Source organism: Scomber japonicus, chromosome 11, assembly GCF_027409825.1.
Source record: "Scomber japonicus isolate fScoJap1 chromosome 11, fScoJap1.pri, whole genome shotgun sequence".
Lineage (NCBI taxonomy): Eukaryota > Metazoa > Chordata > Actinopteri > Scombriformes > Scombridae > Scomber > Scomber japonicus.
This window is the reverse complement of record NC_070588.1, coordinates 9,298,131-9,313,754: the sequence shown is the minus strand read 5'-3', so window position 1 is coordinate 9,313,754 and position 15,624 is coordinate 9,298,131. Positions and strand designations below refer to the sequence as shown.

The 15,624-nt window shown below is 38.8% G+C and overlaps 1 protein-coding gene across 1 annotated transcript in view; it reads right to left on the bottom strand.

The window, feature by feature from the left end:
- Positions 1-3,340: 3,340 nt before the first annotated feature.
- Positions 3,341-15,624, bottom strand: part of LOC128368083 (transmembrane protein 163-like) — a 59,825-nt gene continuing 47,541 nt past the window's right edge. The window contains exons 5-8 of the mRNA XM_053328820.1: positions 12,440-12,536; positions 5,317-5,428; positions 3,710-3,851; positions 3,341-3,499 (exon numbers count right to left, since the gene is read on the bottom strand). Coding sequence (XP_053184795.1) covers positions 3,439-3,499; positions 3,710-3,851; positions 5,317-5,428; positions 12,440-12,536 — 412 coding nt within the window. The 3' untranslated portion in view covers positions 3,341-3,438. The remainder of the gene's footprint in view (positions 3,500-3,709; positions 3,852-5,316; positions 5,429-12,439; positions 12,537-15,624) is intronic.

Sequence of the window (15,624 nt, the reverse complement as noted above, 5' to 3'; positions counted from 1 at the left end):
TGTTGCACTTAACCCGTGATTTACAGTTTGTGTAACAGCTCCTAAGATCATCCATTATTAGGGTGTGTAAAGATGACCAGGGCCACAATTTCTCTAGCATGAATGTGTACAGGAGAAATGGCGCGAAGACAAAACAAAGTGCAAAGAAGAGAGGTAGAAAGGACTTTGTTGCCAAGATCAAAATTGTCTCAGGCTTATCCAAACACAATAGTTAATCATAAAAGCAATAGAGCTAGTAAAGCATACAGTTACAGTTACAGAGACTGATTGATGATTCTTCAAGTGTGTTCTGTGCCTTATGTATTGGATTGAGCACGGAAACTCTGTGCTTTGCTAGTAAAAGTCATTGTAAAGATTGTCTTCTATGCATCAGAGAGGGAAACATTACAAATCTGTGTGCTGTTGGTGAGTTGAAGAGGCGTGAGTTCATTCACACCTTCAATTTATAGCTAATACTTATTCTTCACACAATGGAACTAAAGATAATATAATAACTTTGCACCATGTCCAGTATGTCCACTCAGGAGTTGATAATTACAGTGTAGAGCGGATGTGGGCCCCCTTTAGAATAACTGTCCAAGGCTTTGTAGCGGTTTTCAAGCCTGGGATAAATTTAGACTCTCTCCTGAGGATCCAGTGCACTGAATACTGATTAAAACTCCTGTTATGTAGTTTCCAACCAGAAGGTGGCTCACAAGCACTCTGGATAGCCGAAGAGACCAGGCCACAAACACTTCTGTACAATCATCAGTTTACTTCACTTAAGATACTGAGCATTTTTGATCATAGTAGTGAGCTCATCTAATACCTGTTTGTGAACACATCGCCTATGAATTATTTACATCCATGTATTTCTTATTTAATTTATGAGAATTAATTTGTATAAAAATCAATCTGTGGAATTTAGTTTCACAAATGTAATTTATTATTTTGAGCTGCTTCTGTGAGACAGAAAGTTATTCCTCCAAATCTCATTCAATCTAAATGATACATATATATACTGAATATACATATTCAGTATCTTTCTTTTCTTTTCTTAATGTGTTTCTAAAATATTCTGGATGGTCTCATATTTGAGTTTATGACACCTGCAGTTTCTTAAGGTCAGTAAAATAATACTGATTTGTGCCATCAGGTAAACTGTTGAGGGAACAACAATTGCTGTGCTCCTGTTTAACTCCTATTTCAATTCTATAAATGATGACTGGCTTGGTAATCAGCTCTTTATTTGACATCTGCTGATGAGTGATAAAAGATAAATTGTAAAACACAGCTGAGCCTTGGACAGCTCTATTAGATCACACCTACATCCAATCAGAGATTTTTCACTTACAGTGCAAAAACTTACAGTAAGACTTGTCATCTCATTTCACCAATAATCTACAGTAATATGTAAAACAACATTTACAGTATATAAGCACTATAGAGTAAACATTTGTACTATGCAACACTGATCATCCTGTACTTTAAGCTGTCTACTCCAAAAAAGCCTACTAATGTTGGCCATAAAGTACTATGACTATTTGTGACTTTTGTTACTGATGGACCGAAACAGTGTATCAAACATATTAGCAGATGGTATGGTATATATTTACATTCTGCTCATTGCACATCATAATGAATGACAATAATGATGATGATGAACATGCAGAAAAAAAATAAGCTGGTAAGCAGACACAGAAGAAAACACTGTCTCTGCAAAATTTGTAATGATATGCAATGTAAATGATATTCTCACAGGCTGCTTCATCTTTGTCATTGTGCTTAGTTTCATATACGGTTTGAGACTTAATCTTTTCCAACTTTCCAAATGAACTTTGCAGTCAAAACAAGAGAGAGAGAAAAAAAAGAAGGAAACACTCAAATGAAAATAATAAATACCACAACAGTTCAACATTCTGTTCAGCAAATGATAAATAACAAGATTATAGCAACATTTCTGGTGTTTAGTGCTTTTACATCGATTAATTATCTAAGCCTGAAAAGGTGTTACAGCAAAAACACGAGATAAACATTGATGTGTTTTTCAACCATGTCACCTTTATAAACCTTGGATTGGATTACTATTCTTCACGTGTTAGTTATTGCCTAGCACACCCTGTCAACTTTATGATGTTTCAATTAAAAAAAAAAAAAGGTTAAAAAACTGACTAAGGTGTGTGTGTTTGTAAACAAGTCAGAAAAATGAACAAGATATGGCAATGAAACATAAAGTCAGATACAGTAGTTAAGACAAAACAGGATAAATACCCTGGAATCATTTCTTTGATAGATTGTAATTACCCATCATTGTGTTAACATCAGAGCTGCACTAAACTGTCAGCTACAAACATCAATGATAGAGGGAACGTTTTCTAATCTGTGCTTGAACACATCACATACAGTAAGATATGAAATGCAATAGAAACCAGACTATTTTTAGGTTTGTGCAGTTCACTTTGTCGCCATTAAATGGCAAATATTTGTCCTTAGTGTCTCATGTCCTCTTTACTTGTGTTTACTTTTAGTTGTAGAGTTTCTATATTAAGGCTGACCTGACTGCTCACTGATGTTTTTCACCTTCCTGTACGCACAGAGAAAGCAGTTTGCTGACTCAGCGCTGCTTATATGCTCTCCGTCTGAGTCTCTTTCTCCCTTTCAGTGGAGGGACATCTGCTCTTAATAATAGATAACATTTGAGGAGAAGTTAAAAATAAAAATGCATATTCTTAATTAAGACAGGATAGAGAGAGACTGGGAAAAAAACGAAGAACTTCTCGTATATATTTCCCCAAGTGAATAACCTTGGAAAACATAATGTATCTTTCATTTCAGTAAAATCTACATAATTTTGGTGAATTTTCATTTGGATCCCCAGTATATTAACTCCCCTACATGAGTGTATGAACCTTGCTGATCAACATACAGCAGTTTTCTGTAGAGGAAAAATGATTGTGATGGTATGAAAGCAGACATCTATGTCCAGGTTGAACAAATCGATGAATCTTGTTAGAAGACTGCGGTCTCAGTTCTTGAGCATCTCATCCACGTTGCAGCTCTCTTTTTCCTTAATCGCTGTGTAATACTTAATTGATGTTTTTTATGAACAAAAAATGGAGAAAAGAAGACTGGAAAAAGAAAATAAATAGCTGAAGTGCCACGGGGAGGTCTTCAATTATGTCCTTTTCCCTCAGAGTCTCTCAGACATGTATGTATGTGTGTGTGTGTGCATGCATGTGTGTTTGTTTATGTCTGAATGTATGCTATGTACAGTATATACAGCATATGTGTATATATTCCAGTGTGTGTGTGTGTGTGTGACGACATGAATGTATATGCGAGTGAAATGTCTATGAAAGACAGAGAGAAGAGGGTGGAGGGCAGGAGGCAGCCAGGTGTATGTGTGTGTGTGTGTGTGTCTGTGTGAACTTGCTCGTCTGGTCAGCACACACGGGTCTCTCACTCAAAGCGTTCGTAGTTCCTCGTCTGTCTCACACGGGGCACCATGTCCTTCAAAAGCCTACGGAGACAGAAACAAGGTCGTATTAGAGAGCAAACCTTGTAGCTTCAGTACATACAAACAGCAGGGGGGAGTCTGGGAGCTTGTCTTATCGTCTTAGCAAGTACAGAGCTGTCAAGTTGTCACGGAAACACAAAGGATACAACTGAGGCCTTACATGGATTCAACAGAAGTCAGTCAATGGGTCAAACAGATTGGTTTATCTCTTACTTGACCCCATATGCAAAAATGATGAGTCCAATGAGAACTCCAATGGTGCCATCCAGAAACCAGACACTAGCATGGTGCTTGAAGACTTCAGCGCTGATCAGAATGGAAAATCCCATAATGGCACCAACCAGAGAGTTAAACCCTAAAAAAAAACAGAAAATATGTGGAAAATGTTATGACTGCTGATTTACTGTATGTCTAAAGGAGCTGTCCATTTGCAAACCGATAGAAAAGACCATGATATAAATATCTTTGCTGTTGTTGTTATAGCAGATACTTAAACAGATCTTTATCATAGAAGAGTCAGATCGGTCACTATTTAAAAGTCAGTTATAAATAGCAGTATTGTGAGTAATTATAGATTATAGCTATTGTGTTTGAATCACTCTGCTCTGTATAGTGGTTGACTTTTTTCATAATTACATTTCTCCTTGTGTGAAAGCTAGCGCAGTGGATTATTGTCTCGCCTGCAGTAAGTGTATAGTCTTGTGGGAAATAAATCCAGGCTCTAAGAACAGCAACCTCAGGTTTATTGGATTGATGTCCTGTGTGCTCTGAGAGTTAGGGAGAGCAATGTGGGTTTGTGAGTGTGTGTGTTTTCTGTGCTTTTGTTCACGTGTATGTATCTATGAGCAGCCAGAGGGTCATAACCTATCTGCAATTCTCTATTTCTCCTTCTCTCTCTTCTTCTCTCTCTTCTTCTCTCTCTCTCTCCTTCTCTCTCACACACCTTTTTGTGTTTTTTTGTTTGAATTATTTGCATGATTTGTTTATTTCCTCTTTGTTTTCTCTCTGTGTTTAAGGCTGCTGTGGTCAAACCTTAACCCTGACTCAGATTTTTTTTAAAATGTTACTTCATATTTCTACTTTACTACATTTCAAAGCAGGGCGTAATGCATCTATTTGACATTTATTTATAAGTATTGTTTGTTTATTTTTGCTGAGTAAGATTTTGAAAACATAATGAGCAAATAAATGATGATGCAATATGATATAGAAACCAGAAAGTACTAAAATAAGTTAACCTCTGCATACAACATTAAAACACAACTTATATTAATGTATTAGTAGCAACATTCCAATAACATAAAATACTTAAACACTTCTGCTGTACAATGTGTGCTTTTGATACTTTTTAATGTGTTTGAGCACATGTAGCTTGAAAATCTATAGTTTCAACTATATTTTTGTTTTTTCCCCCCCTGTTGGGAGCCATCTCATTATCTCTATACATGTTCACTCAACACTACTTTGGGCAAAAATAACTTTTAATACCATACTATTCTCCCTCAAAACTAATGCGGTTAATGAAGGCAAGTCAGTCCTGCAACTGATCCAGCTGAAGTACTTGTCATTAAAAACTGAGCCCATGAGCGAGGGGAGGCGTCTCTGTGTCGTTAGCAGGACAGAGACGCAGAATGGCTAAGGAAACAGAAATACTAATGAGTTATGAGAAACAGTGGATGATGAGTCAACTACTTTTTTTCCAAATGCCATTCTGTAGCACTGTGTCGGCTTTGTAATGAGCTCTAAGTATGTTTTTCCTTTATTTATATTTAATATTGTGTGTGTGTGTGTGTGTGTGTGTGTGTGTGTGTGTGTCCTACCATCAGTGATAAGTGCCCGGCTTGTCAGCACTCTTCCCAGCATGAACTTGGCTATAGCCAACAAAGCACATGTGAACCCGCTCACTATGGACACACTGAAGAGGAAGTCATCCTGGAGAGAGAGAGAGAGAGAGAGAGAGAGAGAGAGAGAGAGAGAGAGAGAGAGAGAGAGAGAGAGAGAGAGAGAGAGAGAGAGAGAGAGAGAGAGAGAGAGAGAGAGAGAGAGAGAGAGAGAGAGAGAGAGAGAGAGAGAAAGGGAAAAAGAGGCGAGGAGAGAAAGAGCAGATTATTTCTATGATCTGTGGTAAAAAATTAATAATTAAAAGGAGATAAAACAAACATGAGAGAAAAATGTACACAGTAGCTATAAAGCACTCACTAAAAAGCAGCACCAATATTATCAGCCAGACAGAATGACCCACAAAACTTTTTTTTCCAGCTTAACCATTAATAATAAATACAGGCTTGACTTGAATACATCAACCCAAGGTCATACAGACAACACCTCTAAGTGAAGTCAGGGGCTGCTGTTTTCAACTAGAGTCTCAAACAGACTCAGCAAAAACTAACACTTGACCTTAGAGAATCTAGCTATCAGATTTAATTGGCCCAACGGGGGGGAAAGACACAAAGGTGAGGAGGGGAGAGGAGGAAAGACAGAAACTGGGACAATAGGCAACACATATAAGAAGAAAAAACCCAAACTCTACTTTTTATAATTAGACTTCACCTTTTCAGCCCTTTGACACACTTTTTGCAACACATTTGAATAAAATTAGACTTTGTGACCAACCGACCAACCAACCAACCAGTGTACACCAGTGTTGGTTACTGTGGACCTCTACTTGCACACACAGTAAGCTACAGCTCTGACACACTTTGTTTCTAAATGTTTGTGCTGTTTTTTTGTCTCTATCTTCTGTTGTCCCTCTTTATAAAATGAACTTTCATGAGTGTTTATTTCTCTGCTGCCATATGTGATGTTATTGATAATTTTGACTTTATGTCACATTGCCGTTATCTATTGGATTGAACAATGAACTTGTTAACATGACTTACTATCTTGCTACTATGCTTTCTCTTATTTTGCACCTGTTTTGGGTGGAAGAACTTCAACCTGTAAAAGTAGGTGAGGGATGTGCAGTCTAATCAAGATTTGGATATGATATTTGGATATTTCACAGTAGGAAAACCACCTAAAAAAATGTATAAAATCAGTGTTTTCTGAATCGTTCATAGCTGCTTCAGTTTCAGGGTCCTAGTATTGTACACGCTGGCTCATTGTTACTATATCAAGGTTATCTGGGTCACTCTGGGAACGGAGCCATTGTTAATGTTATTAGTAACACTTTTTCCTACTATGACAAGTCTGGTGTGAAAACAACATCTGTAAACATTAAATAACTCCCTTGTTCATTCAGTTACAATTCTCTATATGGCAGTCAATAGTTAACTCTGCAACAGTGTGAATTACATGATGGTAATTCACATTTGCACTGTAGTAGTGTATATGTCATTTTTGTGTATACTAAAAACTCAAAATGTAATCATTCAAATAAAATGGCAAATATACAGAAGGTGAATATAGTGAACTATCTAGTAAACAGGAAGCAATTTCAGACTAGACTGTAAAAAAAATGGATGTAGTGAGGTGTGACACCACACATTGGTTTGTACAGGAACCAGTTTTGAGCTCAGAGTTGCTGCTAGTAATCCGTTATATCTTTTCCATTTGGAGCCAGGACCATACCAATCACGCGCTCCACTACTTCGGACTGAAGCTGACACTAGCTCGTTGGAAACATGGAGGGCTACACACTTGGGTTAACATTAGCTACTTTAACTAAATTGTGCTAATAACATTAAAACCTGCTATAAGTCTTCAAATCTTATTAACGAACAATCATTTACAAAGGACCACCAGCCCACTTATAAGAAGCCCTGATTAAAGTGATTGAGGCCCTAATGACTTGTTGAAAAAAATTGCTGGCTTAGCATTTCTTGAGAGAAGTTGACACTATATGAATGGGAGTCATTTGGAGCCAGCAACTACAGCTCTTGAAGGTACTTTCACATTGGCTTCAGCCTCAAACCGTGGTGCTTTCTGCTTGTTTCAGACACATCCTTAGTCTACCAACATCAGCTTCCTCTGTGTTTGAGCTCTTAATTGCTTGTCATCTAGTAATTTATTAATCCCCTATTAATCCCCTTTTCTCCCATTTACTGAGATTAGATGGCTGTAGAATAAGTAAGAGCTTGTGTTGAATTATTGTGTATTACATGACTGAGACCTAAAAAGCAGAATACAACATACCATAGTTGATCATTTTAAATCTAGTTTTACATGTATATGCAGCTCCTGTTGCCTGACCACTGCCGGTGTCCAGAATCTCTGTATTTGCTGTACTTGTCTTTCTATGTAATACTTTTTTGTATTTATCTGTTGCCGTACATGTAATGTATATTTTCATTAGGCTGAAGGAAGCAAGAGAGTGAACCCTTTGTCTTCTTCACTGGTGATCCCATGTTTCAATTTTTAGTTCGTTTTTTTTTTTTTCATTGAGATCAAGATCTGAGAAAAGACTGCATGAAAGCGAGATTACAGAAAAATGTGTGACTGCATGTACTATATGTAGGCTACTGTATATTTATTGCATCAGTGTGAGTATGTATGCTGTGTTTGATGCCCTCTCTCTCTCCAGCACAGCAGCTGGGGGAGCCGATCTCAGCCCTCTGTGTTTAATCAGGCACTAGACACAGACATCTTGCCATGAGAGCAGCAACCCTGGACGTGACACGAATCAAAATTCCTGATTTTTCACACCCTTTGTCCACTCAATGGGATTTTACAGTTTAATACTACAAGGTAGTGACATTGTGCTCTATTCATAATGTACCACTGCTGTTATCTTCCACCCTATAGTCAATAACACCTTCAACTTAGAAACATCATATTCACACCGCAGGTTCTTCAATCCATCTTAAATGTTCCATTTTCATTTTCTTGTCCTAATTTGAATCTGACTCTTTCTGTCACACATAAAAAGATCACTGCTGGTATGATAAATCACCTCTGACTGCTATTTGATGAAGACTTCAGTGAGAAAGCCTGTTTCTACCAAAAAGCCCAAAGGTGGGTGCTGAGAAAGAAAGAGGCTATGAATGAGCGAAATAAGAATCTGAAAATGACCAGTGAACGAGTAGTGACAATAGACGTGGTAATGGAGGGAGACAGACGAGGTGAGTTTGCAATGAGAAGAAACAGAGAAAGAGTTGGATATGATGATGAAAGAGGGGCGAGGGGAATGGTGAAAGGCGGTGGTGAATGGAGGAGGAAAGTAGAGAGACCAGATAAATGAAGCAGAGAATGAGATGAACCCATCATTTAAAACAGGGGTGGCAAACATGCGGCCCGCGGGCCAGAACCGGCGTGCTGAGGAGTCCAATCCGGCCCGCTTTCCTTCCCGTCTTCTTTTCCTTCCATCTTTCCATCCACCCTTCCTTCCTGCCATTTATCTTTCTTTCTTTCTTTCTTTCTTTCTTTCATTCCTTCCTGTCTTCTCTTCTTTCCATCTGTCTTTCACTCCTTCCTTAATTCCATCTGTCCTTCCTCCCTTCCTTCCGTCAATCTTTCCTTCCTTCCTTCCTTCCTTTCTTCCATCTTTCCTTACTGTCTTCTCTCCTCTTCCTTCCATCATTCCTTCCTTCCATCCTCCCTTTCTTCCTTCCATCTTTTCATCCTGTCTTCTCTTCCTTCCTTCCTTCCATCCATCTTTTTAATGGACCGCCCCACATAAGATCAAATTGAGCTGTATGTGGCCCTTGAATGAAGAGGAGTTTGACACCCCTGATCTAAAACGTCTTCTACAATTTACGCCAAACCACGAAGCCTGCGACCACAGATGGCTGAGATCACTCTTAAACTGAAAATCTATTAGATGGAGGTTACATGCCAATAATAATACCAGAGAGAGAGAGAGAGAGAGAGAGAGAGAGAGAGAGAGAGAGAGAGAGAGAGAGAGAGAGAGAGAGAGAGAGAAAGAGAGAGAGAGAGAGCGCCTAGGAGACATACACTGGTAATAGGCTCATGTTGGTGTCAGGAAGCTCCTCTGTGAGCTAACACCCACAGTTTCTTATTAACATAATGGCACTGGCATATCAAACACAGTCTACAGAGTTTCGTCTCTTGGTTTTATGTCTTTTTTTAATTTGTGGTCAAAGGAGCTTCCATGACTCAGTTTTTACAACATCAAACACACATTTAAAATTCTCAAGAAGACACACTTGGTTTGATCTCAACTTGTATTGTATCCATATTATACCAACTACTGTTTTGCTACTTCGCTATTAATACTCAGTTATGCATGCAGGTGTACACCATGGTTGTGAATGTAACCTTCAGCTGTTTAAAATAGAAGTTTTGTAATAGCAAAATGGCCTACGGCATAGCATCATTTTCACAATTGAAAATAGTATACAGCACAGATTAATTACAGCTCCACAGAAGCTTAACATTAACGTACAGTATACTTGCATTACATTTAACTATACAAAGACCATTTTTTGGAGTTGGAGTGTTTGACCAGCAGTGGCACTAAGTGGAGTAATGCTGCCATGATCGTGTACCCGTTTTGCTTACATCTCATGTCAGTACATTTTAAAAACTGGCTTTACAAACGCGGAAGGAAATCCATTTGACTTGACTATTAGGCACATGTACTTTTATTTGTTTACAAGAAAACCTCACAGGGTAACGTCAAGTTCAACTACTTGGTTTTCTTATAGGGCCAAATAGTAAAATGTCCTCTCAAGTTACTGCTGTTTTAAAATTCAGATGTGAACTATGTTGAGTTTAAAAGCATCAGAGGTGAAATATGAAGAGACTTTGGGATTTCAGTGCTATCAGGCCATAACAAAATGAAGGAGTATATCTTCAAGCTCTACAGCTACATTTCAGAAAACCTTAAGGGGAATGTGTTTTTGGAGTTAAAAAAATCTGGCTCTCCTCTGTGTCTTGGCTTCACTAGTTAATGAAATGGACAGATGGTGGCCTCTTATTTGGTTACACACCAAATAAGATGGTTAAAAGCACGTAACTGGAAAGGATGACATGGGCACTCCCCAAACAGTGTGATGATGGAAGAGTTGGGCCGTGCCTCAGCAACAGAAACATGAGACTATTTTAGGAGCTTATTCATAGTCTTAACACCTCTAGAGAGAGGTGTGGGGAGAGGGGGTTGGGGTTAGGGGGGTGGATTGATATTGAAAGTGGGCACATGTCTGTGCGTGTCTGTTGGAGAGAAAAAGGAACAAAAGTCAGATGGAGGGAGACAAAGACTGACGTCAGAAGAACTACGACACAGGGCTATAAAAAGATACCTAGCTCATAGCGATGCATGGTGTGCTCCTCCTGTGTGTACGCATACTGTATGTGTGTGTGTATTGGTTCAAACTGAACACTCCTGGGTCTTGAAAATTTCATCCATTATACCAGTTTGTAAAAATGTGTGTTTGTGTAGTGTGTGTTCATGTGAATATGTTACTATGTGTATGAGGGGTAACCTCCTTTGTCATAAACACATTGTTTATATCATTGGGGGAAAATACACTACAGTGGTTAATTAGTTGTGACTGTTTTTTCATATAATACTGTGGAAGGCAAAGTTTAACAGCTGTACTATGATGACACTATGGTTGTAAAATAAAAAGTCTTATTCTTGAATTAAACAGCACTTACCCAATAAATAATTACTGTCATAAGCAGGCTCTAAGCTCCCAAACTCCAAACTGTCCCTTACAATACAATGCTTAAACACATTCCTATTGTAAACACACATCTCAATATACCCTTTGTATATGTTTCTTATCACTACATCAATCTTAATCCACTTTTATTTTGCTTTTTACTGTCTGATTTGCCATGAACTAAGTCTACATTAGAGGTCTTAATGCTCAACTCAGATGTTTTCAGGTCCAATGCTTTTGTGTTGATGGTTTACATTCATGTTTGTAAGTAACATAGTAGCTCAGATCAAACTGAAATGATAGCTGTGTATGTACAAGACTAACAATAATAATGTTATTTGTGTAATAATCAAATCAATGAACAGTCAGCAGACAATACAGATGATGAGAACAAGAAGGATACGTGGTTCTTTTCTACCAGGCTGTGAAGTGCTGACACTGAAAATCAGATCTGAGTCATCAGTCAACTGAATTTGGGCCACTTAAGCCTGTAATGTGACTGTAACCTCACTCTCCTGTCATTTCAGGTTCTACCAAATGCTCCTTTCCTGCAGTTTCCCCTCCCACGTCATTCCCTGTCACCTGACCTTCCCCCGCACCTCTGCACACCTGTTTCCGCTTCCCCATTCAGCCTGCTGCATTTAAACTGGTCCATTCCCATTCATTCATTTTCTGCCAGATCGGTTTTTTGAATCACAGCCATTTTTCCTGCCAGTATTTTCTGCCTACCTGTTATGAACACTTGCCTGCTTTTTTTCTTTTATTGACCAAGAATGATATTATAAAACATATGGGCACATTCTTATCCTGGCAAGAATGATGTTACTGGACAATTTTGCAAAACCTTGGGCTGCATCTAAAATCAATCCCAGTTTAGTGTATACAACAAAAGAAAAAAAGTTGTGTCCAAGACATGAACACTATGTAACAATTTCATTCATCTGAATGTTTAGATTTAAAATGATTCATATGACAATAGACCTGCTAGTGATGACCAGTTTAACTGTTTAATAAACAACTGACTGTCTATTTTATAGGAAGCAGTAAATTAACAAGGGAGTATAACCATGGATTATTTTACAAGCAATGTCTTATTCCTGTAATTTAATGTTCATGGTGGTTAAGGTAAGGCAACAGAAAGAACTGTGTTTAGATTAGGGAAAGATTGTGTATAGGACTTAAAATTAAAATAATCCCAAATTAATTCTTGGTGTGAGACAGGATGTCTGGATTATGTTACCGTCACCTTTAAATGCCACAATTCTTGCATTGGCACTTCCTGTTGGCACTGGACATGAATCATTTCCGGATGTATTGTCCAATATGGTGCGTGGGCAGGTGTGTGTGTGTGTGTGTGTGTGTGTGTGTGTTGTCTTACCACTTGTGGGGGCATCCCGGTAGCTAGATTATGAATGGCCTTTCCAAGAATGCACAGCGAGGAGAGAACGAACAAAACCCCAAGGATTACACATGCTCTGCAGACAGGAGAGAGAGAGAGAGAGAGAGAGAGAGAGAGAGAGAGAGAGAGAGAGAGAGAGAGAGAGAGAGAGAGAGAGAGAGAGAGAGAGAGAGAGAGAGAGAGAGAGAGAGAGAGAGAGAGAGAGAGAGAGCACAATGTTAGGAGTCAGGTTTAATTACACTGTATTTCTTTACCAAGTGTGATCTTTAAGTGTTAAACCTGCCATGAAGAAGTTACTTGAACAAAAGCTATAACCTCAAAAAAAAGTCTCTTGCATTTGAATCAGGATAATTTGTCATTTTCATGACCCAAAGAACCAAATAAAAGCTCAAAGAGACCTGACAGAAACAGTTATACATGGAGATAGAAATCATGAAAATCCATGAAATATTGAAGAAGCAGTGAAGAAAAATTAAAATGTTGCCATTAAAACTTATTTCCTAGCTTAAATGACAGACATTGCCTCACTAGAACTTTAAAAATTACATGGTATGATATTATCAATGATATGGCAGTGAAGTGGTGAGCCTACTAAAGCAGCAATTCCCTTTAGTTAAACTAAACACTGAAGCTATGCACCTTTTCTTACCTGATCTCACTGATAATACATACAACTGATCCAGAAACTGAATCTCTCAAACAGCATAATCCCAGCGTTTGGTAGGAGTCAGAATGTTGTTTACAGACTATTTGGGGAACTGTGTGCTGGCAGAATAAACAATTTGTCGACTTTTGCTTCAGGGTGGCATTTTGATTATGAAAAATAAGGGATAAAATGAGATGAATGTTTCTGGGGGCTGCATGCTGCTTGTATAGTGTATGCACATTTGCACACAGGGTAGGAATATACTTAACATCCCCCTGCTCTTGCAAGAAGTGGAATACGATGCTTAATCAATGCCTCTCCATTGCTTGACCATAGTCTGTCCTCGTCTGACACATCTGTTAGGCACGCACTACAAATATCTGGCTCCCATCTATCTCATTACAGGACAGAGACACAGGATCTTGACATGTACAGTGGAGTGCTGTTTCATCTTTACTGATTCTTACGGAGATCAGTCGCATTAATACTGCCGCATATTTTTTAAAAATGCTTCACACTTTCTTTTACTTTTATCAAGGACACACATTTATTTAATATTGGAGGCAATATTGTATTGAGTTTCAACATGCAGCAGACACCACAAACAGTATAAAATAACAAAAAATACCCAATAAATACAAATATTGCCTTGATGCACATACAAGGGTCGTTTTCTCTCAACTCAGCCTACCTCTGCAATACCAATTGTGTGTGTGTGTGTGTGTTAATGATACCCCGGTGTGTTTTTGCGTGTGTGTGACAGCTTGGTCTTTTATCACCTGGGACAAGTCTGTGCTAAGCAGATGTGCTGCCGTAACACCAACAAGGCTCCTTGTAACCTGACAGCCACTTGATGAACTAACGTGAGCTCCAGCCGGCCTCAGAGCTGACAGATTGACAGATTTGTGTTTAGTGGTGTTGCACGGGGACATACAGTGAATGACTTTGTTCAACGAGGAACATATCGTCCCCTTCCCTTCCATGAAGAAATCGACTGAACAGAATGATTTAATCTGTTTGGTTAAGTATGCCCACATAAGTAAGAAAACAGTAAGATGCTGATATCCTATTAGCTGAGTGATTCATCCATTCAATATGCTCTTGATTGCTCTCTCACCAGGAGTTTCATAAATGACTTGACAGATTTTTCTATTCTCATTTTTTTTACAAATTGGATTTTGGGCTATTAAGGACTTTGCTTGAAATACATATATTTTTAAAAATAAAAGTAATTTTACAGTATACCTGGTTAACCTGCATAAATTAAGTACAGTAGACGCTTCCATTCACTGACGGAAACTGATGTCAATTGTATGCGTATGTGATCTCAACCGAGCTGAACACATATGGGACTTTGACATGTATCCAGCCCTCTCCACCACCATCAAAAGAGAAAGGGCAATGCTCATTACTGCAGGAGAGTCCCAGAGATTTTGGGAATCCTTGAAGATGAGCTTTGACTCTTCTGGAGGCCCATGGTGGCTCCTTACTGAGACACATTGTTATGTTGGTTTATGTCTCCTATCCCTCCTCTCCTCCTTTCTTTAGATACTGCCTCTGTCACGGTGGAGTGCAGGCAGGTGGGCCCAAAGTGCAGAAAATTGAGGCAGGCAGGGACGGTTCACTGAGCTTATTGTCAAAAGAGAAGGTTGGAAAGCTCACAGGCATGGGTGGCAAGTCCAAACAGTCCAAATAGCAGTTATATAAAGTCCAAAGAGTTGGACAGATGAGACAGGGAGACATCCAGGCAGGCAGGCAAGCAGGTGGAGATATGATACAGGTCCAGGTAACACAAGCTTGAAGTGACAAGAGCAACATGACAACTACCAATGATCTGACAAGGGAGCAAAAGATCTAGGCCTGTTTATTAAGTTAGGAGTGCAAAGCGTCTGCCTGGTAACTGAAGGACTGATGAGAAGTGAGAACACGTTTGTTGATGGGGGAAAGGAGGGAAAGTCCAAGGACAACCAGCTTGAGGATGGCAGGTCTGGGGAGTTGTATGAAAGTACATGACCTGAAAGAAGTGAGATGACAGAGAGAAATGCAGAGGGCTAAGGATGAGAGTGTGTTGCTGCAGAGAGGGACGGAGGAGCAGGAAGTAGGTTGGAGTAATGACATCTGAGAGATACATCCCTGAACCTGAGCCTTTCCTCCGCATCCATTCATCCTCCCTTCTATATATTCATCTTCATTTCATTAAACCTTCAACCACCATTTGTTGTGGCATAGCAACCATAAGAAATATTCAAAAGCAATACGTGATTTGAAAAAAAAAACACTTTTAACAGCATCAGAGTAGATTTAGTTGAGTTTTTATCTTTGGAAATATAAATCAGGACATGGATGGATTCATAAACAAAACTAACGAGAGAAAAGATAAACAGAATACTAGAAAGACAGCTCAGTGAACAGATGAATATACAGTGGATTGCGGACCCTCTGCTCGCATTGACGCAGATGTAGAAAGGAAGTCAAAATTCCATCACAGTCACCAATAATCAAACATTAATTGAACTTG